Source organism: Bactrocera oleae, chromosome 3, assembly GCF_042242935.1.
Source record: "Bactrocera oleae isolate idBacOlea1 chromosome 3, idBacOlea1, whole genome shotgun sequence".
Taxonomy (NCBI): Eukaryota; Metazoa; Arthropoda; class Insecta; order Diptera; family Tephritidae; genus Bactrocera; species Bactrocera oleae.
The window spans coordinates 44,750,834-44,776,608 of record NC_091537.1 but is presented as its reverse complement, the minus strand read 5'-3'; the positions used below and the strand labels follow the sequence as shown (position 1 = coordinate 44,776,608).

Here is a 25,775-nt window from a genome sequence, read left to right as displayed (position 1 = left end):
AAAATGTATCTGGATAAAACTTTGCACTAATAGTGATTCTGAGGTATGCTGTTTCGAGTCTAAAAATGGTCTAAATTGGACCATAACTGTTAAAGCCTTCGCACACCGATATATGGACCCAAGTGCGTATGGCTGACTTTTTGCCGAAAATCGGTCAATCTGTGAGATATGTAATAGAAATTCGGAGAAAATGTTTCTTTGATAATAATATACCCTTGTTAAAAAGATTAAAATATACCCATATACCTGGTATACAGATTTTTGAACTTCTAGTTGACTTTATACCACATACATCGGCCAATGTGGGAGTTATCTTCATAAAATTTAGAGATAATGTGACACTATTCTCACATTCACAGAGCTGCGACCAGTTCCTTTCGTACAGCAGATACCATGTGGGCGGCGTCGTCACCTGATGTTGGAGCACCCTTCTCTGGAGCTGGTCTTAAAAGGTTGTCTCTTGTAGGACCATAATGCTGCCATGCCGGTTTTGTCTGAAATCCATGTACTTTCGGATGTTGGGAGTATTATTTACTTGGTATGACGACATCAATGTTCTATTCTATGATTGTCTGGTTTAGCAAATCATCAATATATCCAGATTTTGGATTCCGCAGTAATTTTTAACGCTTCGCTAATTTCTTCAGGAGTTGTTATTTCATCCAAGTCTTTGCACGTAATCGTAATTCCTCCGATTGGCCCTCTTTACTTACTTGATCGGTAGTATCGCAATGTTTAGTTGGTCCAGAAGTGGCAGACTCCTCATAAATTTTTAAATCCTTCGAAAAGGACTATCTGGTGTTCGCCCAATACTATATATATAGAAACCTCAACGAAAAAATTGTTTGGGAACACCCGTCGATGTATACATACGTTCAGTCCCTAACTTTAATTCCTAACTTAAATATAGTATGGTTAACAATGCCAAAACCAAAAATAAGGGAACAGCAAACGCTTCTGTTTTCGATGATTGATCATGCACGAGCCAAAAAAGAAAAGAGGAACAGCTAACCGCCCAAAATAACAAAAATAACGGCAGAACAAAAAACTTATTTAGCGCGCGCTGTTTTAACGGTAAATTATATTTATTCATATTTGCAAATTGGTGTCGAAAATGGATAGGTAATTGCGAATGAATATAATAAATCAAAGTGTACTTATATATTTCTTTAGTTCTGGTACCCATTTGGAAGGTTCAGTCTCCTGGCAAGTTTTACACAATAAATAAGGCAAAATATTCTTAGAAGGGGTGCAAAATTTAGCATTTGCCTGGGGCGGTAAATTGTCTCCGGCTGGCTCTACCTATAATAGAACTTAATAAAATACCAAATTTGATCGTCATCTAATCACGTTTTCGTCGAATTATGAATGTTGAATTCTTTCGGAAAATTTTTATACTCTTGCGTCATGTTGCTGTAATCACGCGTTAGTCGTGTCAAGCTGTCATGTTATTTTTGTTCAGTATTGTTTGACATTTTATCATGGAAAGACTTACGCCTGAACAACGTTTACTTACGTTTCAACTTTATTACGAAAATTCACGTTCTGCAAAGAATGTGTTTTGCGCGCTTCGCTCATATTATGGTCAACATCACAACAACACCATTCCATCTGGAGACGCAGCATTCATTATTGGATAATATTCGACCGAATAGACCACGTACTGCATGTAGTGATGAAAATATAGTGGCCATAGCGGAGAGTGTACACGAAGACCGTGGAGAGTCGATTCGGCGCCATTCGCAGCAACTCGGACTGTCGTATGGAACGACTTGGCACATTTGACGTCGAGATGTTAAATTGAAAGCGTACAAAATACAGCTTGTAGAAGAACTGAAGGCGCTCGACCTTCCCAAGCGGAATCGCTTCGCTCTATAAGCTATTGAAAAGTTCTAAGAAGATCCGACATTTTCGAGCCATTTTGTACAGCGATAAGCCTTATTTCTGCCTCAACAGCAGCAACAGTTAACAAGCAAAATTGCCATATTCGGGATGAAAATCACCCTAAAGGGATTCAAGAGATGCCATTTCATCCAGTAACCGTCAATGGCGACCGTTATCGCGCCATGATAACCGACATTTTAATGCCTAAAATTAAACCTCGTGAGCCCGGCGATATTTGGTTTCAATAAGACTACGCCAATTATTACAATCCTATCATTCAATAGATTTATTGAGAGAACACTTCGGTGAGTAGATAACTTCACATTTTGGCCCGATCGATTGGCCACCAAAAACGTGTGATGTGATAGACTTTTGCACGTTAGACTTTTTTCTGTGAGGATATGTAGAGATGTCAGAGCAAGACATCACGGGTGTCATTCGCTAGTTACCAGTCAAAATGCTCGAACGAGTCATTAAAAATACCAAAGAATAATCTTTCGAATGATAATAAACATTCCCCATAAAATTTTAATTTTCTGTGTTTTTACTTTAAAATATTAGAAGACCTCGAAATGGTGATGTCTGTCTGCATTTAAGCTTTTAATTGTAACCGGAAGGTCCTCCGCCTAACGGTTTTAGATTTTTTTCTTATTATCAGATAGAAAAATTCATTTCTCGCTACCCAATACTTGAAAACATATTTTGTTTCATAGACTTTGCGATTTTGTATTAAATTTAATGCTCTATGTACAAATATATGTATTTTGCACTTATTATATCGGTTTGTATATTCTTGTAACATGTTGCAAGAGTGTAATAATTTTGTTCACCTAACGGTTATTTGTATCACCTAAAACTAATCGAGATAGATATGGAGTTGTATATATTATATATAACTAACCAGGATGACGAGACGATTTGAATTTCGAGTGACTGTGTGCAAACGATAAGTTGAGTAAAAATATCTGCATTAAACTTGATACACATGTTTCGTGGATTCGGACCATTACCATGACCAAAGAACGCCATTAATAGACAACATATAAAGTGCCATAACTAAGGCGCAGAGCTGATACTTAGTACAACTAATTGCAATCTATGGTTTAAAAAATATAAAAAAAGGTTTAGTCCCGCCCTTTTCTATGTTTAATGTAACATAAGTATATCCTGAATCATTGAAGGTATAATAACCAAATTAGCTCAGTACAAATCGTCTTAGTATTCTTACTCACTCTGTGAAAATGGATGGATTCGGTTTATAAACCGTTTTAAGAACTAACCGAATTACTGGGAGCACTCACCACTCGAGATTAAACAAAATAAAATATACCGTAAAGTTTCGAGTTGAAAGCTTAATGTGTACAAATTATAAAAGGGATATGTATTACTAATCGATGACGTAGTACTCCCATTATAATTATTTTTGTACTCGTATAATTTAAAAACCTGCTTAAAAAATTGCGCGCGCAAGTCTCCCGATGCAACGGGATCACCAGTCGATGTGAAAAAAGGCTGTCTGCTTCGAAGACACACGTTTTTGCTCGTTGGGCGGTGGAGTTGGTAGCCCGCGAGTACTGGTGTGTGTGCTTGTATACTGCTGCTTCCAGATGTGGTGTATTGGTGTGTGCTGCTGTTTCCTGTTGAGTGTTATCTGGTACGGTGAAGGTTTTAGTGTATCAGGACGGGAAGCTTAACTCATTTAGCCGTCCCGCTCCCTCTAGGCGAACGTTCAGCCTAAGAGTCCCTGGATGTTGTGGCAACGTTGCTCAGCCCGGAGGGGCGGCGATGTTGCGGCCTTTGACCACGACGCCTATTGCTGGCGCCATGGACGACACTCAGGAGAGGATGCTGTTCTTCGGCCTCGTGGGCTTAGGGCGGTGAGATCTTTTCGCACACAGCTCAAGATAAACAGCTTGTGTCGTAAAACAAACAAGAACTGCCACATAGCCTTTCGTTAAGGTTGAAACTTTAACACTGAAGCCTTTATGTGGAAAGGCCCAGCAAAATCAACACCTGTTATGGTGAAAGGCAGAGCGAAGTTGATAAAACTCTGAGCGGACTATTTGTTGCATGAGGCGGTGCTCGGCATGTATCATGTTTTTTCTGGTATGATTAAGCAGACCTTTTGTGTCCAGAAAATTGTTTAGTAATAAGAGTGAGCTCTTTTTATCAATCGACTTCAATTATCTTAGCAATGATATCTCTCGGCTGAAATAGGGCGCTTGAGTAGATGCGATAAGAGCATTCTTTGCTTTTTGTAAGTCTAGGTGCGTCAATGTATCGCATCGGGGGTATATTGGAGGTACTCCCTTAACTTTACTTTTGAGTCACTCTAAAAATTTGAGCATGTAGTCAACTACTCTGATGGTTCGGGGGAACGATGACAATCGCTCAAAGATGTCGGTATCATTAGATGTTGCGTGTACAGAGTCGAATTTTCGAATTTTCGATTTTATGAAAACTGGTCATATATCGCATTCCATTGGATCCGAGTTTTTGTTGTACTTTCCTTTTAGAATTTAAGGAAATTAGTATATAACAAATTTTCATTTAGTAATATCTTTTTCAACAGAAATCCTGCAGTTTTGAGGGCTTGTACCACTTGTGATAGTGACTCATACGCTTGTGGAAGGCTGTGACTTCCAGACAGGATATCGTCTACATAGGTTTCTGTTTTTAACACCTGGGTTGCCAGGGGAAATTTTGAACTTTCAACCAACTCATGCAGTGTTTGAATGGCTGTTTATAGAGCACAGTTAACGGCGAAAATCACTGTTTTTAATTTGTAGCCGCGTAGTCGACTATTTTCGAAAAATAATTCGCTGAAAGTCTTGATCGTCTTTATGTACGACTATTTGTCTATACATTTTTTCGACGTCTCCGTTGAATACGTATTTGAATATACGCCGATTTAAAATAAGTAGCATTAAATCTGGTTGGAGCGTGGGTCCCGTAAATAGAATATCTTTTAGGGAATTCCCTGAGCTAGTGGATCTTAAGACAACTCTTACCTTCTTTTTTTATCGCGTTATGTCGCAAGTAAAATTAGTAGTATTTGATGTTTATAATTACAATCTTTTCGCCTACGCTTACTTACTCCATGTGGTCTAAATGAAGGTATTCTTCTAACACATCGTCATATTCTGGTTTAAGCTCACCTTTTTTAAGTAGGTTTTTTTCCATACTTAGGAACTGCCGAATTGCGGAGGCGCGAGAGGGACCTAAGACGAGTGTGTTGGGAAATTATTGTTTTAGTGGTAGTCATACGACTTACCTACCATTATCTGTGATCGATAAGCGAGGGAGTTCTTCTAATTCTCAATATTGTGAACTGAGTATTCGTTAAAGATTTCCTCAACTTGAGTTGTCATGGTGGTAACTGGTTCCATAACTTGTCCACTTATGATCCAACCGAAAATAGTATTTTGTGCCAGAAGTGTGTTCGAAATCTTCTGAACACGTTCGATTATTAGGGTAATTATGCAGATTTTGTTTGAGTTTTGAACTACTCTTCTGCCCATTCCCATTTCCAAGTTGGATTGTTTGGTTACCAGTTGTAGCCTATTTTGTGCTTTAAACGGTATAAGTGATCGTTGTCGGTAGTAGTATCCTACTTTGGTTTTCGCTATGTAGCGTTTGAGTTTATAATGCCTTTGAGCAGCATAGGGCTTCTTGGCCCGTAACTCTTTTCACATTTGCGCTGTTTGGGGGTGAGCTGGAAAATTTTTTATAATAAAGCATAGAATTATGCCATTTATGACAGTAACCACAATTAAATTTGCTTTCACAATCTTTAAGCGCATGCGCATGTGACAAATAGTTTGTACAAAGTGTTTCTGTTTTTACAAAACTGTTTCGGTCGATAATGTTCAATTTTTTGAATTTCCCGCAAGATTTGAGCTTATGCCCTCCTGTACAGAGTTTACAAGATATATATTTACTCTGTTCAGACGAGAACGATTGTGTTTTAAAGAAGCTTCTATTTAAATTGCTGTTTCTACTGGTTGGGGTCTGTAAAAGCTTCGATTTCGTATTGAATATCTTTTGGTTTAGATATTTTTTTGCCTATCCTTTCGTACCGATTTCGTACTGGGTAATTAGAAAGTCGTTCATTTGTTTCCACGTTGGTAATTTTTTTCGAGATGAGAGAGATTGCTCTCAATTTCTCTGATAAAGCGGCGGTGCAGTATACGGTCCTAGTTGTCTGTGGGAATGTTTTGTGTCAGTAGAACCGACAAGCAATTAGAAACAGTGGATTGAAGTTAGTTTTATAAATTCTTCACTTGTTTCCCTTTAAATCCCAGACAAGTTCATTATTATCGTTACTTGCATATCGGCCAAAATTCTTTCATTTTCATATCTAGATTTCAAAGCTTCCCAAGCCAAATTAAAATTATCGTCATTTAGTGCGAACTGCTACGCCTGCTTCACGTTTTTTTTTTTTTTTGTATCGGATGTGATACAATTTTTGCGCTTTTGATAGCTTTAGATTTTTGATGTAAGCGGCTGTAAACATGTCCCAGAAGGGCGGCCACTATTCATAACTTCCATGAAATATTGTCTCATGCGGGCGCCTTGAGATGGACTTACCTCAACTTGCCTTTCGACTTGTACTTGTGGCAGCTCTACTCATGTGGAGTATGTGTAATTGCTGTAATTAGTTTTAATTAGTCTGTAATCATTGCTTTATTTTCATCAAACTAGACTAAGCAGTTTTCATATTTGGCGTAGGCCGAGAATTTAAAATTTTCTGGTAGATCTGAGTTGTCAGATTATACTATTGCGTCATATGAAGCTTGGAAACGTATCCAAAAATTTGCGAGATTTCCGTTTTTGATTTCTAATGCCGATTCAGAGTTGTCTTTAATCGCCGATGATGAAAATTGAGTGCAGCGTCTTATTAAACAGTCACTCGTAGCAATAAATTTACTGTATGTAATGTCTTTTCCATTTTTTTGTTTTGTAGCAACTTGCTTTGAGCGTGTAGCTTCTGCAGGTGAACATGAACTTTTTTCGTCCGAAATCATTTTTGGTACTTTGTGTAGATTTAGATGCATTAGAATATGCGTTCATTAAGAAAATGTGCAATTTTTTCTTTTTTTTCGTTTTTATCAATCTCGGAAATAAAACAGTATTTATTTATTATTTGTCTCGGTTGTATCGTTTATTTACATATATATTAAAAAATGATTTATTTATTTAATTAATTCATTCTGTGTTCGTATGTCTTATAGGGAGTGCCTATAAGCGAATCAGTTTGTATATAGAGTACACACTTGTATATAAACTGAATTGAAAACACAAAATTATCTGTATGCGCACTTCTGTTCGTAAATGTGCACTATTGGTATATAACGTAAATATGTACGAATGTATGTATGTTATGGAAGTAAAATATATGTATGTACATATGTATTTCTTTAGGAGATTTTCTTTACCTTTATCTCTGCTTTCATTTTTGTTCGCTATATGTATATTCATATACATATATATATGCCTATGTTATTTGTGCAAGTAAAGTACTTGAATTCGTGTTTCTGAAGTGAATCTTCTAATGGGAGTTTCGAAAAAGGTTGATTTAAACGTTTAACACGCAGTGGTTAGGGTGTATGTGAAGCATTAAATAAATACATACCTACTACCATACATAATCACTCTACAAAAACAAACTAGAATAACTTTTTTTTGTGTAAATAATCGACTTATATATTTTTTTAGTTGTCAGGTTATTATTTAAGTTTTTTAAAAAGGAATGCTAAGGATACCGAAAAGAAGGCTTGGATAGTGCAGCGTTTGCAGCCTGTTTGCGATCCGTCATTTCTGTCTAAAGGTAATTCAGACGGGATTTTGGCGGCACTCGACCGGGTAGATAGTGCATTAAAAGATTGGTAAACATATTTGCCGAATCTGGAAGCATCGCAAGATGACCGTATTATAGATATCCGTATGTTCGTGTTCAAAAAACAATCGCGGCTGTTGCACCGTCAATTCAGGTAAATCCAAGAGTTTCGACTCGCAACTTATCGGTGCAACTTGGAGTTAGTAGACGGTCATTACAACGGATAATTCGTGATGACTTAAACCTGTTTGGAACGACCGATATCGAACCACTATAGCATATAGCTGCCATACAAACTAAACAATCGGAATCAAGTGCTTGCATGAGAAACTTTTTTATTTGACGTAATATTTTCACGAAATTTGGTATAAGTTTTTTCCTAAAGCAGTAATGTAATCTCCGAAGAAATTGTTTAGATCGGTCACTATAGCATATAGTTGCCATTTTAACTGCACGATCGTGCTTATATGGAAAACTCTTTCATTTTACGAGGTATCTTCACGAAATTTGGCATGGATTATTATTTAAGGCAATAATGGATATAGCTGCCATATTAACTGAACGATCGGAATAAAGTGCTAGCATGGAAAACTTTTTTATTTGACGAAGTATCTTCACGAAATTAGAACGGAGTCAAGTTATTGTAAGGAACTGTGAAGTATTATATGTAGCTTCGGTGCAACCGAAGTTAACTTTTTTTCTTGTTACGGTTTGTTTAGGTAGCACGATTCGTGAGCCAACCTGTATGAGTAAATATATTTATGTACACATATGGAAAAGGACGATTATAAATCGAAAATATTTACTTTTTAAGCAGTTATAGCGATTAGACCATTTTTGATTCTCGCACCCATATAAAGTCGGTTTTCGTAAGCTGTTGCAGTCAAAAGAGAGGGAAGAGTACAGGAGATAGAGTTGCTTACATCGCTCGTTGTCTATGTATAAATCTACAAGTAACCAATCCTAAGACTTTCACTAATACACACGCAAAAATGGCCCACTTGGTACGGGTTGCTTATATTCTACTACTAAAGTCACACTTGGTTGACTCAAGTCAGCTACAGTATGTTGCCGTGTTATGGTTTAAAATTTATAACTTTAAGAATGTTTTTATTACAAATTCAAATGATTTCCGATTATTAAAATTCCTAAAGATTAAATTTAGGCTCGGCTTTACTTTAGCATCCCACGATTTCAGGGTTAAGAGGGGTATGGTTGGATAGAGCAGATTCTCCATATCACGAATATATATAATTATGCGCCTATTATATACTAACAATTCACTTCAATGTTTCTACATATATATTTTATATTAAATATTTAAGTATTTGCTTTAAATAAGCATTTAATTTTTACACAATTTTCGTTATATGAACAATAACAAATGGGTTCCATGTTGACAGCTAACAAGTGTTGCCATATCTATTATATTATATATATATAATATATATATTTATATTTTGAGAGCGAAAATGAATAATAAAAGAGGATTATACCCCAAATACATGAACTATAATTTTGTTCATTCCCTTCTATTGATAAATTATGGTATTGGATTGTCCAGGGTTATTTTTTTTAAGCGCGGCCGAAGGCCGCCAGTGCGGAAAGAAGTTTGACGCGATTAAATTATGAACACCCCGCTGTTGGACCGACCAGGGTTATTTTTTTGAAGCGCGGCCGAAGGCCGCCAGTGCGGATAGAAGTTTGACGCGATTGAATTATGACCACCCCGGTGTTGGACGGACCAGGGTTAGTTTTCTTAAACGCGGCCGAAGGCCGCCAGTGCGGAAAGATGTTGGACGCGATTGAATTATGAATGCGCCGGTGTTGGACCGACCAACAAAAAACAAAAAAAAAAGTAATGTTGAAGAGGGTATATCAGTCTCTTTAAACTGCAATTTTTATTAAGGGTAATTATAATAACAGTGAAGATTTGGAAAATTTGATATATGAATACATATGGCATAAAAATATAGCAAATCAGCATCATGATCCATTTGTGAAATTATCAGATGCCATAAAACATACGTTTAAGCCATAAAGCCTTTTTCTTTTATTAAAATGGAAAATTTAGATCATAATATTTTGTAGATGGGTAATTGGGTCTTTTATTTATTTTGATTGCTTTCATTTGTTTGGATATGGCAACACGTATTATCTGACAACATGAAACCCATTTGTTATTGTTCATATAACGAAAATTGTGTAAAAATAAAATGCTTATTTAAAGCCAATATTTAAATATTTTATATAAAATAAATATGTAGAAACATTGTAGTGAAGAGTTAGTGTATAATAAATGCATAACATAAAAGAAAAGTTAACCATAAATCGAGAAATTGTAAAATAAAATTTGTGAAATCTTCAACTTAAAATGCAAATATCTTGAAAACTATAAGTTTCCAACGGCAATAATTATATATTTTCGTGATCAGGAGAATCTCCTCTATCCAACTATAGCCCTCTTAACCCTGAAATCGTGGGATGCTTAACCAAAGTTTTCTTAAATTTACATTTAATAAGTATTTATTATGCTATTTATTAATTGGTACATTGTTTTGCTTATTATTATTGTTGTTCCTGAATTGTACCTCATCTATTTTATATATTTATTTTCGTTTTTGTGTCAATAAAGTTGAAAATTTCAACTTATATTGTTAATGTAATTAATATTCATGAGCCTGATTCATGTACCTGATATTATGTACTTGTATATATCTGTTCGAGTTATATATGTTCGAAAAGTAAATTGTTTTAGAACTGTATACTTTATATGGGTTTATATAGGCCTCCTGAGGAACTGAACACCCAAAAATATCAGTAACGCGCTAGTTATTATCGATTTTTACGATATGAGAAAAAAGAAATATGTTTTCACTACGCCGAAATGCGTGTTCTTTATTCATAATCTTTAGACTAACTAGTTTACATAAATCTTAGTGCTACTTACAGAGAACGTAAAATACAGAGAAGGTCCAACTACGGACCAGCGTGTGAATTGTCAAAACCTAACAAAATGCGATGAGCGTGTTTCACCACAGTCGGCTCGGAAGGAGAAATTTTAACAGTGGCGCGTAAACAGAGCTGAGCATTGAATAAAAATTATGCTCAGAGACTTGTGTTGATTTTACAGCCGCATGTTACTCTTTTGGCTTATATTTTTATACGCGTATATGCAATCATATTTATTGATATGAATATGCGAAATTTTTATGAAAACATGCTAAACTGATAACATTCTAATTAAATAATGAAATTTTCAAAATAATATTTATAGTTAATTTGGGCATTTAATAATTTTATTTAATTATTACATAATATACATTCTTAATAAATATTTTGTATTATAATTGTTACTAATAGTGATTAAATTTATTACAACATATACATACGTCTTTTATCAAATTAATCTTATATAGTCATATGTATGTATATCTGCACATGCACATTTTAATGTACGGATTCAGAAATTCAAATCATAATTTTATCACTTATCAATATAATATACAACAAATAATGCATACACAAACAAACATACATACATATGAATATCCGTACACATGTAAATATGTCACCCGCAAAAACTACAAACATTGTTCTACAAAAACAACAATGGTCACAAGTCAATATGTCAGCCAAATAGGCGAAGCCCAAATTTATAGTAAATCACACAACAACAACATTTTCATTCATGAACGCAGGCGTACTTTCAACAAGCAACCTCACTTCATTCATAAAAACAGACACCCTCTCATCTCCCCGAGCATGCGTTTGCCAACAAGCATCTTTTCGCGACGATGGAAAAAGCTAAAAATCATAAATTGAACAAATTTCTGATATTCCCTCTAGCAGGGAAAAGTTGCAACCACGCAAGCCCACAAAACACATAAAAAATTGACAAAACTGGCAACAAAGCTTTTGTCGATTAAAAATATTTTACAATTTAAATTTACAATTTTTATATATTTTTCCGTGTCTCACAAAAATCTGCGTCAATATGTATGCATGCTCATACAGAAACATACATATTTACGATAGTTTGTGGGCAAAGCTGTTAGAGCGGCAAGAAGCGGTGGCAATCGGCGGCCGTTCGTTATTTTTTTTCGGCATAGTTCGGATTTTCTACCAACAACACAATGTTGTGACGCTTTGTCGTCGCGTCAGTCCTTCGACACAGTGACTCATTGACAAGAAAACAAAAAACGTGAGCTTCGGCCATTGGTTGTCCAGGGCAACGGAGATTTCCCATGAAAAAATGAGTGTACATATTGACATACATATGTTGCATGTAGACAAATTAATAATTATAATGGGTACTTTCATATTTGTTTACATGCACACATAATTATACATATATAATGTAAACGAATATTTGCGACCGCTTGGTCTTTTCTTATGGGTTATGTCAAGCAAGAGGTGTACAAAATCAAACCCAGAAATCTGACTGAACTGAAGCAGTCCATTAAATAGATAATTGAGGCAATCCCGAATTAGGTATCGCATATGCGTGGTTGAGTATGGAAGAATAATTAATTGTTTAAATAAAATAAAATTTTCTATACAATAAAAAAAATATATGTAATGCAATTACTAAAAAGAAATTTATTGCGGTTTAATTTTGTAGCACGATTCGTTAGCCACCCTGTATAGGCAGAATATCTTCAAATTATATGCAAAGTCGTTTGCGCATTGTAAATATATGAATCTGTAAGCGTACATTTCTTAACATTGAAATTAGCATTATTTTTCTCAATTAACATTGAAAATGCTCAATTCTGCTATTTTTCAGCCCCTGATGTTAATTGTGGACATTTGGTGAAACACGCTCATCGTTTTCAGTACCCCTTCCAAATGTGGTGAAACACGCTCATCTTTTTCAGTTCCCCTGCGAAGCATGAAATATTTTGCTAATGGCCGCACTGTGAACCTTCTCTATGATATACGTTCTCTGCTACTTATACTATTCAGCTGTATCGATAGTTATCTGTTTAGTAACAGATAGAACTATTCGTTTCTATTGTTATATTTGGGTTGTTATTGATAGTGCATTTCTATTGTTATATGTTCTTATCTCTGATATTTATGTTAGCTGATAGATATGTTTACATATGCTTATTTTGGTTTTATGCATTTGTGTCTAATAAGTGTTATGTCACTTATATATAAGTATTTATGATATTTATGTATGTATGTACATGTGTATGTTTGTATGTATGTACATATGTATGCGGTGTGCGGCTATGTCGTTAACTCTCCCCCGTGTTAAAATGAAATGTCCTCATTTCGAGACATCTATGACTGAAGTCGGCGTAATTCTGTTTCGAATATTTCTTCGAAATTTCTTTTACGTTGGTTATTTGTTTGTACTTGTCGATAGATATATATTTTTACACATGAATACACGATTAAAACTAATATTATACTAATTAAAATAAGGTATAAAATAAATTTAAAGGGGTGTTCTTCTATAGGTATTAAGAACTTGTAAATTTTTTGTATATTACTAAATTTATAATTACTTTCAGAAGATAATATATTCAATATTTTTTTTTTTTTCATTTTCATGAGCATGGATTATATCTTTTATTTCTTGTTCATGGTTTATATATGTTTTATTATCAATGGTGGTGCTATGGTCTTAGTGGATTAAATGTAGACCATTTATTTTTTGCCCATTCCATATATGAACATTATCAACTATAATATTACCATGATCTAATATTTGTAAAGGATTATTATTTTCTTGTATCACGTTACATTGAGCTTTTTGGTTCAATAATAATGGGATTGTACATTTATCTTTTAATTATATTTTGCAGATATTAGTTCCTATATAATTTTTACAATTTGATAGATTTGTGAAATTATTATTACATTTAGCAATTTTATTTTTTAGCTCATATTTTCCGTGTTTAAATGCTAATGGAATTAAATTATACATTTTACATTTATTGGTTATTATTGGATATTTATAAATTGTCACAATGGCACTATTAAAAATACACACGTGGATATTGGAGTATTCTAAGATATTTATTATTGGAATGTCATATGATTCTGTTTTAATGATTTCTTTAATATCTTTAAGGTTAAGAGTGCCTGAATAAAAAAGACCTGTTTTCGCAAAATAAATTGTGTTTGTTATTGATTCTAATTCTTTATATACTTCCCTAATTATAAATGTTTCTGCTATAGATTTTGGATCTAAAGTTTCTAGGATTTTCTCAAACTGTGAATTAATTTGTCTTTGTAGGTTGTTATTTTCTATTAACTGGTTAAGACCTGATTTTATTTCTATTAGGTCGTCGTGGTCTGGCGTACCTGTTATAAATTTCAAAATTGAGCCTAAAAAATTAAGGGCACGTTTGATACGATGCTCGGATGGTATCAGTTGTGTTTTCAGTGTTTCTATTTTATTAATGAGAATACTTTCTTCCTGGGATTGTATGTTACTGTATTTTGTTCTCATTATATTTTCATAAGGCGCTAATATTGTCGAAAGGTTGGCTATATGATACAGGTAGGCTGAGGTATTATATGTATAAACGTCGTCCGTTTCGGTTAAAATATATCTTCTACCTGAAAGGTTTGTTATCTTTTCAGCAAATGCAAATGAAGCCAATAAAATAAATAGGCAAAAGTTAATGACTCTTATTCTTTGCATTGTGTACTTTGCTTCCTAATGTTATCTTTATGTATAACCTTTCCCCTCACTGTTAAAATCGTGTCTCCGCGATCTTCTTTCACTTTGTGTTTATTATATTTTGTTGCAAGCTTATTACGTCGATCTGTCTTGCTATATATAAGATAACCTGTTTTATATGTTATATTTTTTCTGCTTTTGTTATGATATTTTAGTAGTTTATCCTGTTTTTGCTCCAATATATCCTTGATATTGGTATATTTTTCCCTATTGAAAAATATGTCTTCAGGTTTGTGTCCTGTGGAAGAGTGAATAGTCCTATTGTATTCTCGAACAGCGTTGAAAATTTCTTCACCAGGCGCGGTTTTGTTTTCAGCTGCTAAACTTTGACAAAGTTCTATAATTGTGCTATGTAACCGTTCTACTTGAGCGTTGGAAGTTGAATGGTGTACTGGAGTAACTGAATGTATTATATCTAATCCATTGTATAAAGATTTTACTATGTTTCCATTAAATATACTTTCGTTATCAGTCATGAGATATTTAGCATTTGGGTAAACTTGTGTGAATATTTATTCTATTGATTCATGGCAATCTATCTTTGTATTTAGTTTTCGTAAATAACAATATTTGGAGTACCTATCTATTGAGCTAAGATACAGCATATTGTTTATATGAAATATGTCCATTTGTATATATTCTCCTACTGGAGTTGGTATTGGAGTTTTTCATATAGGTTGTTTATTTGGTTTTCTTTCGTATTTGTGCTGTAGACATATTTCACAGCCTACGACTAGTTTAATACACATTTCTTTAATATTGGGCCAGTAATGGGACAACAATATTTCTTGCTTATTATTTTTGTACTTCCTGTGAGCACGTTGATGTGTTTGTGTGACGATTTCTCTTTGTTCATTTATGGAAGTTACGTCATTTATTTTGGGCTAGCACCAGGTTATAGTTTGGGAAGGCGGAGATAATTTCTTCTTTTAAGTGAAATAGTATTTCCTCATCTATCTTCATCGCATTAGTAACTTTTGGATTAACTACATCTTTAAGTTTAGATAGTAAATCTGGGGTATCTTTATAAAATATTGTGTGTCTAAATTGCCCGGGAAATATTGTTTGATTGAGGACTTCATTCCTTTCATTATCTTGTAAAATAATTATTTGATTTTTGAAAGAGTTAAGTGGTTGTTTAACTTTTTTCAAAGTTTCGACAGGGGAACTTTGTAGTGAGTGATCGGAACAATTTGTTGTATTGTTGATTTGCTGACGCGAAAGCGCATCTGCAACGACATTCTGGTGTCCAGGTTTATAGACTAACTTAGCACCATATTCTTCGATTAAATTTTTCCACCTTTTCAATTTTGTATTTGGGTTTTTCTCGGAAATAGAAAATATTAAGGATTGATGATCAGTGTAGATTGTTAAATCTGCCACGCCATATAAATAATTCCTAAGTTTTTGTAAAGACAATACAATTGCTAATAATTCCTTCTCATTAGTACTATAATTTTGCTCTGTTTTATTTAATGTGCGTGAAATAAATGCAATTGGTTGACGATTTTGTGCACCAATGGCAACATTGCTTGTATCTGTTGTTAAACTAAAAGGTTTAGAGAAATCTGGTTGGAAAAGTTCAACCTGTTCTTGTAATGCATTTTTTATTTTTTGTAAAGCTTCTACAGCTGCTGTGTCTAAATTCACAAGTATCTTATTACTTTGGTTCTTTTTTATCATACCTAATTCTCCTCTTAAATGTAATAACTAGCAAGTCCTAGAAAAGATCTCAATTCTTTTAAATTTGTTGGTTGTGGGTAATTTTTTATTGTTTCAATTTTTTTTGGATCAACTGTTATCCTATTATGTTTTATAATATGTCCAAGGCAGACTGTATCTTGGAAAAAATGTGACTTTCGTCACAAATTTCCATATTTGCATTATGTAAAGCGTTGATTATAATCCGAAGGTGTTCCATATGTTCTTCTGCAGTAGATGAATAAATTAACACATCATCAATATAAACATATGCGAACTTTCCAATGTATTCTCTTAGTATGTCATCAATGCATCGTTGAAAGATTGAGGATGCATTTTTTAATCCGAATGGCATTTTTATAAATTCATACTTCGCGCCGTTGACAGAGAATGCTGTTTTTTCTCGATCAGATTCTTTAATTAATATTTGATGAAAGCCTGATTCTAAGTCTATTGTGGAAAAAATCTTTGCTTTTCCAAGGTTTTGTGTTGTCATATTAATATCTGGAATTGGATAACTGTCAGTAATCGTATGGGAATTTATTTTTTGGAAATCAACAACAATTCTTCGCTTGGGTTTCCCTTGGTCATCGGTACCCTTTTTTGGAACAGTCCATATAGGTGAATTATATGGGCTTTTGCTTGGTTGTATTATACCGTCATTTAAAAGATTCTCAAAGTCGTGATCGGACATGGGATATGGATATTGTTTTGTCCATATGGGGTCTTCTGATTCAATCTTGATAGTTGCTTGTATTGTGGTTGTAAAGGGCAACTTTCCATTAGTATTATTATTTCTTTTCATTAGTTCTTCTACTTGATCTTTAAGTTTTTCATTATTTATTGTGTAATTAATTTTTGGTTCTACTTCTAAAGTCTTCTTTTTTTTATACTTCAACCTATAGTCAAATAAATTAATTTCTGCCTTCATTTGGCGTAATTCCTGTTCTCCGAGTATAATTCAAAGTCGTTTAATTCCCTAATTTCGTAAAATGTTAAATGATGTCCGTACATTGTTATTATTTTTTTAGGAATTTATGATTGAGTTACCATGTAAGGTTTTGGTTTTAAATGGTTTCAATTTAATAGATATTCCAATATTACAATTTATATTTATGTAATTGTTAGTGTCGATTAATGAGGTAACGGGTGTGCCAGTTAGGTCGCATTTTGTTTGTAAGCAGGGCAACCCGTTTACTCGCCTAAAAAAGTACTGCCTGTTTCATATTGTTCTTCGTAATTTGATACAACTACTGATTCTAGATCTTCTCTGTTTAATTTATTTATCCTTTGGAATTTCCTATCTTGGGGAGAAGTCGTTTTAGTGTAGTTAGGTGTCCTATCTTATATGTATTACTATAATTATTATTATAATTGGCATTTACAGCATTATTATTCCTGGTTGTCTGTATGTATTGCCTGGAGTCGTCCACGTCCATGGGTATTGGTGCAGGTTGTGGTTGTAGCTGTTTTACTTGGTGATGTTGATTTCTCTGCATGCTGAAGTTCGGTCTATACTGATTTTGGTACCTCTCTTCTCGATGTGGGTGATTATTTTGGCTATATCGTGCATTGTATCCCTGATGGTTGTTGTTGGATCTCGATGAAGTTGGTTGGTAATTATTCCTCTGTATCCTTACGTTTGGTTTATACTCCCTCTCTTCTCTATGTGGTGGTTGATTCTGGTTTGAATGATGTTGACGTTGGTTTAGAGGTCTGAACTGTGTCTCAAGTTCCTCTCACGTTGTCGTGAAAAATCGTGCAGGCTGTCGCGTATGCTGATTCTAGATTTCCTGAGTTATGGCTATACAATGTACCGCTGGTATATTTAGAGTTTAACCCAAGAATGAAAGTTCTTACTGCTTCCTGGTTAGTGTATGTTTTCATTCCCTCGTTATTGTCATCATTGGACATCTCAATTTTTGTTAAGGCTAAGTTAAGGGCCTTAGAAACCTCACTGTGAAACTCGGCAAAGGGTTTTTCTACCCTGGGTGATTCTCTTCATTTCGTCGAGAAGCACATATAATGGGCGTTGGTCCGCATACGTATAATCTAATCTGTTAATTATTGAATAAAAATTCAATTTGGTGTTGTGGTTCGTCAGAATATTAGCAACTGGTCCTGTGATTTTTCTTCGTAATATTCCCAGCGCACTATAATATTTTGGATGATTCTGGAAGATTTTTATAGCTTCCATGAAGGTCCAAACCTGTGATCTCCATGATCTGTACTGCTATTCAATCCCGTCAAATTTGGGTAGAGATTTGAATAACTCAAGGTCGATATCCTTGGGGTCACTGATATTTAGTTTTTCTTCGTCGTATAAAACTTATTCGTGCGGAGCGTTTTGTTGTTCTAGCGAAGCTATTCTCCGTGAAGTCAGCTGTTTGTTGCTGCATCTGGTTTATCAACATGGTCATTTGGGCGCTTAGTTGGGCTAGTTGTTGCTCCATTGTAGAGTTATTTATTTTTCTGTGGTCGTCGTAGGATTTCTGCCTTTTTTATTCTTAAGTTTCGTAATGTATCCAATTTTAATTTTTTCCACTTTTTTCTTAATTTTTCGGAGATTTTTGTTTTGTTCAAACGGTTTATGCTGTCTGTTATTTTAAGGTTTGCTTTTACACGTTTATTAATTTGTTACATCTCGCTTTTTCAGAGATTTGTTTTGTTCAAAATGGTTTATGCTGCCTGTTATTTCAAGGTCTGCTTTTACGCGTTATGAATTTGTTATATCTCACTTTTTCAGAGATTTATGCTTTTCTTCAAAGCCGTGGAATTTTTTATTATCCTTTAGTTTGAGGATATTTGGCAGCAGTCAAGAGTTATCCCGGTTGAGCCCCCAGTTATTATCGATTTTTACGATATGAGAAAAAAGAAATATGTTTTCACTACGCCGAAGTGAGTGTTCTTTATTCATAATCTTTAGACTAACTAGTTTACATAAATCTTAGTGCTACTTATACTATTGAGCTGTATCGATAGTTATCTGTGTACTAACAGATAGAACTATTCGTTTCTATTGTTATATTTGGGTTGTTATTGATAGTGCATTTCTATTGTTATATGTTCTTATCTCTGATATTTATATTTTACAATGTGTGTTGTACATTTCAAGTGTGTTAGCTGATAGATATGTTTACATATGCTTTTTAACTACATTCCTTTTATTTACATCTCTGTGTCTAAAAAAGGCAGATTCGATCAGGTGATCCCAGCTGTGTCACACACATAGAAAACAGCTGATTCTTTGGTTATCTGTAGGCTTATACAATGCTCATTGTGTAAAAAAGTATGTGCAGGGATAAAGGGATGCCCAACTTATTCCAACACCTCAAAATTAGCGTTTTTTATAACATTTTCCATTGTAGCCAGATCGTACAAAATTATAGGTTTTAGGCTTTTAAATTAAAACATCCAACATTTATTGCGATTAAGATTAGTATATGTTGGACGTTTAATATGTGAAAAAACTATTTAACCTTTATTTTATGATTTTATGCTATATTAAACAACTGACTTTTGGATTTGCAATACTTCATAAAGTGATACAAGCTTGTTAGCTCTCAATTTTAAAATGTTTTTAATCATTTACAATTGAAAATTGAGACTATTATGCATCATATAACAAAACATTTCATCAAATATATATACATTTCGCACTTTCTTTAATTTTAATTATTTTACATTTTTTATTAGTGATCTTGAACGGCGGCAACAACTCTCTCCGTTCACATATATTTTTTATAGAATTTTAATCTGGCCATTCCAGTAGTTCTAATTACGAAACAACCTCCTCGATTCAATCAACTGCCAAAGTCGGGTAGTGAGTTGCTCTCATTTCCAATTACAGCAGAGTTGGGCATCTCTTTATCTCTGGTATGAGTTTGCAAATAGCAGAGGAATAATCAGGGGTGTTGTGGAATTCAAGACAGATTTGCGTAGTTGTCAGAATTGAAAACCAATTCTGATTATAATGGTGTCACAGAATCTGATTGGATTTTCGTCTTTTCGAAAATATGCAAAACCAATATTCGAATCAGCTGTTTACTATTGTGACAAAACTTGCAAATGAATAAATTTGAAAACGTTTGATAAATTTGAAATGCTGATATTTGCGGCGAATTTAAAAAATGAGAGAGAAAAGGTAGAATTTAAATAAAAACTTAAAGATTGGCGAAGCATACCAATCTTACTTCAATCTACCTGTTAAAAATCAAAAAAAAATAATGGGCTCCACATGTGTCATGTAACTCTTGCAGATGTACTCCCAGTAGTGCATGATTTCTTTGGACATCATAAGGCTGACAATTATGACGAGCTGATCACAAATTTCTCTATGATGGGATATGGATTTAGATAAAGATAATTTGGGGGCTTATTCTGAAGGATAAGGAGAACGATTTAATCAATATATAATGGAATATGAGAGACGTTACCAAGGCCATTATACCGTATTGAAAACAATACAAGAGAAACATCTGCGGATACATGACAGGTAAGTAAAACTAATAATTTTTAAAAATTTGGAGTCTAATATAAAATGTCTATTGTAAGAATGAATTATAAATGGACGATCGATATGATGTAATAAATTATTTATACATAAATATACATATGTTTTAATTGAGTTGAATTTTTCCATTTTTCATACATAAAAGCAAATGCAGAGCTTTATTTTATTCATATTCTTAATTCGAAAAAAAATATTGTATGCATAACCCGTGCGGAAAAATGCTGTGGCTCGGTGAAATGATTTCCGTTCTACTGGGCGATTTGTTCCTCATATACCCAATATTATTATCTTAGCCATTTTGGTTGAGTTATACTTATGTACATATCTCATGAGAGTTAACTAGGTTGATTTTAGTACCAATATCTCTGATATGAAGCCAAATATAGTAATGCGGCTAAGTAAGATCAGTACGACCGATAATATAATTGATTAATATACCAAACATAATTCTAATCTTTTCAATATTGAATTCTTTCGCAATATTCCTTTAAATTAGATTTTATCAACACCTGAAGATATTAACGCGAGCTTTGAATTAATAGCTGATTTGCGACATGCCACTGAAAATAGCCATATACGTATTATGTTATTGGGTATTTTTACACATCGATTTCCTTGGCGTGTGCATGATGGTTTTTCTTTACGTCAACGTAAACGTAATTAACAGCAATACGCCGATTTGATAACCAGTACCCATTTTAAACGATACTTTGGTTTTTTTTAGTTATCAAAGGCCTGACAACCTTATATGTTAAATCATTTTGTAACAAATACTGCAAAGGTAGTGTAACTTCATTACACTCTGTACTATAATTCCAAAGTAAATAACGATGGATATTGGAGATTTAAGCTTATGTCCTATTAAAGTTTTAGGTGAAGGATCTTTTGGGCAGGTGTTTCTTTGTAGGTCTAATTCAAATGACCACAAGAATGTTTGTGTAAAGCGGATTGTGATTCGGAAACCAAAATCAGAAATTAAAATGTTGATGGATGAGGTATAGGCATTGAATATGTGAGCAATATGAAATGCTTTTCTAATTATTGAATGATTTGATTTCACAGATTTATATAATTTCCCAACTTAAGCATCCAAGCATTATTATATTTGTCCGCTCATTTGTATTCGATGGAACTGTAAATATTGTAATGGAATTTGCCTCAAAAGGAACCTTACGCGATATAATTAATGCGAATAGTAACCGTCGCCCAGCTGTTTCAAAACAGATATTTAATTCGTGTATATATGATATCTTATTGGGACTTGAATATTTACATATTCGTCATATAATTCACAGAGATCTTAAGCCTGAAAATATTCTAGTAGACAGAGATAATAATTTTAAGATCGCTGATTTTGGTATATCAACCATACATTCTAGTAATAAATCAACTAAAAGTCTCATAGGCACATTCCTTTATATGGCACCAGAAATTATGAAAGGGGAACCATATGAATTTAAATCGGATGTTTGGTCTCTTGGATGCATACTGTATGAAATGTGCTATGGGCTTAGTCCATTTCAACAAGCTAAGAACTTAGATGATTTAAAATTTTTAATTCTGACTTCTCACTATGAACGTAATGTTAGCAATATGTCAAACTTTTATGGGGTTGAATGGTGTTGCCTTTGTGAAAAAATGTTGAATTCTAATCCTAGAAAGCGGGTTTCTTTGTATAATATAGTCACATTTAGTGCCAAAATTGCTGTTTCTTACTATAACAAATATTTTAAATATAATATATATATAATCTTGCTTAAAGAATTTGAACGCTCTTGAAAGAAATATCATTTAATAAATAATAATGAATCAATTAAAATATGTATAAAGTATAAAATGAAAATCATGTTCCCAAAAGAAAAATATGAAAATACCATATCCTTTCAAAATAAATACACAATATACTCAATAAATTTATTAAATTCAACGCTTTTATGAAAAGTATGGTAAATGTATAGTTTAGGTCCCCCAACTAAGGAGGCTTAAAAATAAATGTTTTTTTAAATCGTATTTTGACGCGAATATTACAAATCCGTGAGCGAAAAGTGAATTGTTTATTAATTATATTATTTTTTTCAAAAAAAAAAAAAACGTTTTTTAATACATATGCATTAAAAATAAAAAAAGATGATATATTAAAATTAATTATTTCCGCTGCTGAAAGGAGTTTGGTGCAAAAGAACTATGAACAGCCCACTGTTGGACCGACCACGATAATTGTTTTGAAGCTCAGCCGAAGGCCGCCAGTACAGAAAGGAGTTTGACGCGATTGAATTATGAACACCCCGGTGTTGGACCGACTAAGTTTATTTTTTTGATGCGCGGCCGAAGGCCGCCAATGCGGAAAGGAGTTTGACGTGATTGAACTATGAACACCCCAGTGTTGGACCGACTAGGGTTAATTTTTTGAAGCGCGGCCGAAGGCCTCCAGTACATAAAGGGGTTTGACGCGATTGAATTATGAACCCCCCGGTGTTGAACCGACCAGGCCGCCAGTGCGGCGCAAAGGAAATTGTGACTATTACATTTCATCAGTATTTTTTTGTTTGAAAATGTTTAACTCGCTGAACTGGTAATGACGGCTAAGTGATCTGAATTCTGAAGAATTTTGCCGCTACAACAAGAACAACAACTAAGTAACTTAAAAAATATATAAGTGCGTTATACATATTTGTAAATTAAATTATTGAAAAAATCCACTTTCCGCTCACGGATTTGTAATATTCGCGTCAAAATAAGACGGTTTAAAACAAAAAAAGAATTTTTGAGGCCTCCTTAGTTGGGGGACTTAAACTATGAATTTACCAAAAATAGTGTTTGCTTAGTTTTTAATAGTATTGTAATACTTTTGGCATTCCAGATGCTTTTGAAATATTACGTATTATATACGGTTGTAAGTTCAACGGCAACCCCAAATCAAAAATTACAGACCTTCAACCTCGTAATAATGATAAAATTACCCGAAACGATGTTCTTATCTCTGATATTTATATTTTACAATGTGTGTTGTACATTTCAAGATGTTAGCTGATAGATATGTTTACATATGCTTTTTAACTACATTCCTTTTATTTACACCTCTGTGTCTAAAAAAGGCAGATTCGATCAGGTGATCCCAGCTGTGTCACACACATAGGAAAACAGCTGATTCTTTGGTTACCTGTAGGCTTATACAATGCTCATTGTGTAAAAAAGTATGTGCAGGGATAAAGGGATGCCCAACTTATTCCAACACCTCAAAATTAGCGTTTTTTATAACATTTTCCATTGTAGCCAGATCGTACAAAATTATAGGTTTTAGGCTTTTAAATTAAAACATCCAACATTTATTGCGATTAAGATTAGTATATGTTGGACGTTTAATATGTGAAAAAACTATTTAACCTTTATTTTATGATTTTATGCTATATTAAACAACTGACTTTTGGATTTGCAATACTTCATAAAGTGATACAAGCTTGTTAGCTCTCAATTTTAAAATGTTTTTAATCATTTACAATTGAAAATTGAGACTATTATGCATCATATAACAAAACATTTCATCAAATATATATACATTTCGCACTTTCTTTAATTTTAATTATTTTACATTTTTTATTAGTGATCTTGAACGGCGGCAACAACTCTCTCCGTTCACATATATTTTTTGTAGAATTTTAATCTGGCCATTCCAGTAGTTCTAATTACGAAACAACCTCCTCGATTCAATCAACTGTCAAAGTCGGGTAGGTGAGTTGCTCTCTCATTTCCAATTACAGCAGAGTTGGGCATCTCTTTATCTCTGGTATGAGTTTGCAAATAGCAGAGGAATAATCAGGGGTGTTGTGGAATTCAAGACAGATTTGCGTAGTTGTCAGAATTGAAAACCAATTCTGATTATAATGGTGTTACAGAATCTGATTGGATTTTCGTCTTTTCGAAAATATGCAAAACCAATATTCGAATCAGCTGTTTACTATTGTGACAAAACTTGCAAATGAATAAATTTGGAAACGTTTGATAAATTTGAAATGCTGATATTTGCGGCGAATTTAAAAAATGAGAGAGAAAAGGTAGAATTTAAATAAAAACTTAAAGATTGGCGAAGCATACCAATCTTACTTCAATCTACCTGTTAAAAATCAAAAAAAAATAATGGGCTCCACATGTGTCATGTAACTCTTGCAGATGTACTCCCAGTAGTGCATGATTTATTTGGACATCATAAGGCTGACAATTATGACGAGCTGATCACAAATTTCTCTATGATGGGATATGGATTTAGATAAAGATAATTTGGGGGCTTATTCTGAAGGATAAGGAGAACGATTTAATCAATATATAATGGAATATGAGAGACGTTACCAAGGCCATTATACCGTATTGAAAACAATACAAGAGAAACATCTGCGGATACATGACAGGTAAGTAAAACTAATAATTTTTAAAAATTTGGAGTCTAATATAAAATGTCTATTGTAAGAATGAATTATAAATGGACGATCGATATGATGTAATAAATTATTTATACATAAACTCTTTTTGTGTTTTAATTGAGTTGAATTTTTCCATTTTTCATACATAAAAGCAAATGCAGAGCTTTATTTTATTCATATTCTTAATTCGAAAAAAAATATTGTATGCATAACCCGTGCGGAAAAATGCTGTGGCTCGGTGAAATGATTTCCGTTCTACTGGGCGATTTGTTCCTCATATACCCAATATTATTATCTTAGCCATTTTGGTTGAGTTATACTTATGTACATATCTCATGAGAGTTAACTAGGTTGATTTTAGTACCAATATCTCTGATATGAAGCCAAATATAGTAATGCGGCTAAGTAAGATCAGTACGACCGATAATATAATTGATTAAGATACCAAACATAATTCTAATCTTTTCAATATTTTCGCGAATAATGAATATTGAATTCTTTCGCAATATTCCTTTAAATTAGATTTTATCAACACCTGAAGATATTAACGCGAGCTTTGAATTAATAGCTGATTTGCGACATGCCACTGAAAATAGCCATATACGTATTATGTTATTGGGTATTTTTACACATCGATTTCCTTGGCGTGTGCATGATGGTTTTTCTTTACGTCAACGTAAACGTAATTAACAGCAATACGCCGATTTGATAACCAGTACC

General features: G+C 33.6%; 1 protein-coding gene across 1 annotated transcript; it reads left to right on the top strand.

Annotated features, from left to right (window-relative positions):
* Nucleotides 1–21,367: 21,367 nt before the first annotated feature.
* On the top strand, nt 21,368–22,567 carry LOC138856162 (serine/threonine-protein kinase nekl-2-like). Its single transcript, XM_070106582.1, has 2 exons — nt 21,368–21,635; nt 21,703–22,567. Exons 1-2 carry the CDS (start codon nt 21,471–21,473, stop codon nt 22,417–22,419), a joined length of 882 nt encoding a protein of 293 aa, XP_069962683.1. The 5' UTR covers nt 21,368–21,470; the 3' UTR covers nt 22,420–22,567.
* Nucleotides 22,568–25,775: the final 3,208 nt, after the last annotated feature.